Consider the following 2,248-nt stretch of genomic DNA (forward strand, 5'->3'; position numbering starts at 1 on the left):
GCTCCCTGTCAGGCCCGGCGGCGGCGGGCAGAGCTGCAGAAGGCACGGGCTGTGCAGTCCTACTACGAGGCCAAGGCTCGGCGAGAGAAGAGGATCAAGAGCAAGAAGTGAGGCTGTGCCTGTGCTGGGCTCAGGGCAGTGGGGAGGACTGGAGGCCCCCCAGACCCTGAGCCCTCACCTGCCCTCGTGCCCTAGGTACCATCGTGTGCTGAAGAAGAGCAGGAGGCGCCAGGCCCTGAAGGAGTTTGAGCAGCTGCACAAGTCGGACCCTGCAGCTGCCTTGGCACGGCTGGAGGAGCTGGAGCAGCTCAGGATGCAGGTGCTACCTTGGTACCTCAGCCCCATTCCTCAAGAGGGCCCTGCTGCTTGGAGAGCTCTGTGTGATGTTTCTCTCTCTCTTTCCCTCCAGGAACGGATGAGCCTTAAACACCAGAACAAGGGAAAGTGGGCCCGATCCAGGGCCATTATGGCCAAGTATGACCTGGAGGTGAGATCATGGAGTCACAGAAGGGTTTGGTTGGAAGGGACCTCATCTCATTCCACCCCCCTGCCATGGGCAGGGACACCTTCCAGTAGCCCAGGTTGCTCCAAGCCCCATGCAACCTGCCCTTGAACACTTCCAGAGATGGAAGTGTCCAGCCACAATCTCTCTGGGCACCCTGTACTAGGGCCTCACCACCCTCACAGGGGAGAATTTGTACATATCCTATCTATGCTTGCCTTCTGTCAGTGTGGAGCCATTCCCCCTTGTTCTGCCCCTCCAGGATGTGTTATAAAGTCTCTCTCTTATAAGCCCCTTTATGCATTGAAAGGCCATGACAAGGTCCCCAGTGCTGACTGGGGAAGTGGGAGAAGCTGAGGTGAGCAGGGAAGGTGGGAATGAGTTCTCTGCCTTGTAATAGAGTTTTTTGGTGCCCCCTAGGCCCGCAAGGCCATGCAGGAACAGCTGGCCAGGAACAAGGAGCTGATGCAGAAGGTGCAGGTGGAGCCACCTGAGGAGGAGCCGTGCGAGGTGCCCGAAGAGGATCCTGCAGCCGTGCCCATCCCCACCAGGGTCAGCACGGCTAATCCCTGGATGCTGGGCAAGCCCAGCGCCCCGGCCCCAGAGCCTGAGGCACAGGAGGCTCCCAGAGATGGCACAGTGCCTGGTGCTGCAGAGAGCAAGGAGGAGATTGAGGAGGAGGAAGAGGAGGAGCTGTCAGAGGAGGAAGCTCTGCTACAAGACTTTGAGCAGAAGCGGCAGGCACGACAGGAGCGGGCAGGGAGCCCTGAAGGGCACGGTGAGGAGCATGAGACCCCAAGCAGGGGGGGCTGGGAGTGCTGCAGGGTTGGGCAAAGGAAGGGGGGCTTGGGGGCGGTTTTTGGCTGTTTTCACAGAGCTGCCCTTACTCTCCCACCCTGCTCAGAGTGACCATTTACACCCTCAATGTGTAGGTGCTGGTGAGACTGAGGCCAGTGCTGAGCGGCCGGGGGACAGCCCCATCCCCCCGTTCTGTGCTGAGGAGCCGGTGAGCATGGGGCTGGAGCCACCCCCTCAGGCCCAGGAGCAGCTCCTGCTCTCAGAGCAGCTGCACCGTGTGCAGACCATGGAGGATGTGGAGGGTCTGGCCAAGGAGGAGCCTGTGGAAGAGCAGGAGAAGCCAGTGGCCCCGAGAGCAGGGAAGCAAGTGCAGCAGCAGAAGGAAAGAACGGCTGGGGACAGACATGCCGAAAAAACAACAGATAAGAAGATGATCAGCCTGGAGGCTGTACTGGATGGGAAGCCCCAGGAGATGGACTGCCCAAGCCTGCCTGTGGTCGTGGAGGAAGAGGTGAGCATGACGGGCCTCTCCCATGCTCCTCAGTACCCAAAACACCAACCAGTAACACTAGACCCCAAACCACTAATTCCCAGTAACCCTAAACTCCCTTCCAGTAGCCCCAAAACTCCTTTCCGTAACTCACAGTAACCCCAAAGCAGTAACCCTAAACCCCTTCCAAGTAACCATAAGCCCCAAACTACTAACTCCCAGTATTCCTAAACCCCCTTACAGTAACCCTAAACCCCCACGCAGTAATGCCCAGTAATTTTTACCCCCCTCCCACTGCCCCGGCACCTCCCAGTTTGTCCCAGGCCCTTCCCAGTCCCTCCCAGTTCCCACAGTAACCCCTAAACCTATTCTGCCTCGTCCCTCTGCAGGAGGGTGGCATCGACCAGCGCGGGATGATCACAGAGGCCTTCGCTGGGGACGACGTGGTCGCCGACTTC

The 2,248-nt window shown here is 59.1% G+C and overlaps 1 protein-coding gene across 1 annotated transcript in view; it reads left to right on the forward strand.

Annotated features, from left to right (window-relative positions):
* Positions 1-2,248, forward strand: part of UTP14A (UTP14A small subunit processome component) — a 4,760-nt gene that overhangs the window by 1,187 nt on the left and 1,325 nt on the right. The window contains exons 3-8 of the mRNA XM_029963746.1: positions 13-107; positions 196-319; positions 410-487; positions 923-1,280; positions 1,435-1,811; positions 2,180-2,248. Coding sequence (XP_029819606.1) covers positions 13-107; positions 196-319; positions 410-487; positions 923-1,280; positions 1,435-1,811; positions 2,180-2,248 — 1,101 coding nt within the window. The remainder of the gene's footprint in view (positions 1-12; positions 108-195; positions 320-409; positions 488-922; positions 1,281-1,434; positions 1,812-2,179) is intronic.

The sequence above is a fragment of the Manacus vitellinus genome, unplaced genomic scaffold (assembly GCF_001715985.3).
Source record: "Manacus vitellinus isolate BGI_N305 unplaced genomic scaffold, ASM171598v3 scaffold_62_pilon, whole genome shotgun sequence".
Classification (NCBI taxonomy): Eukaryota; Metazoa; Chordata; class Aves; order Passeriformes; family Pipridae; genus Manacus; species Manacus vitellinus.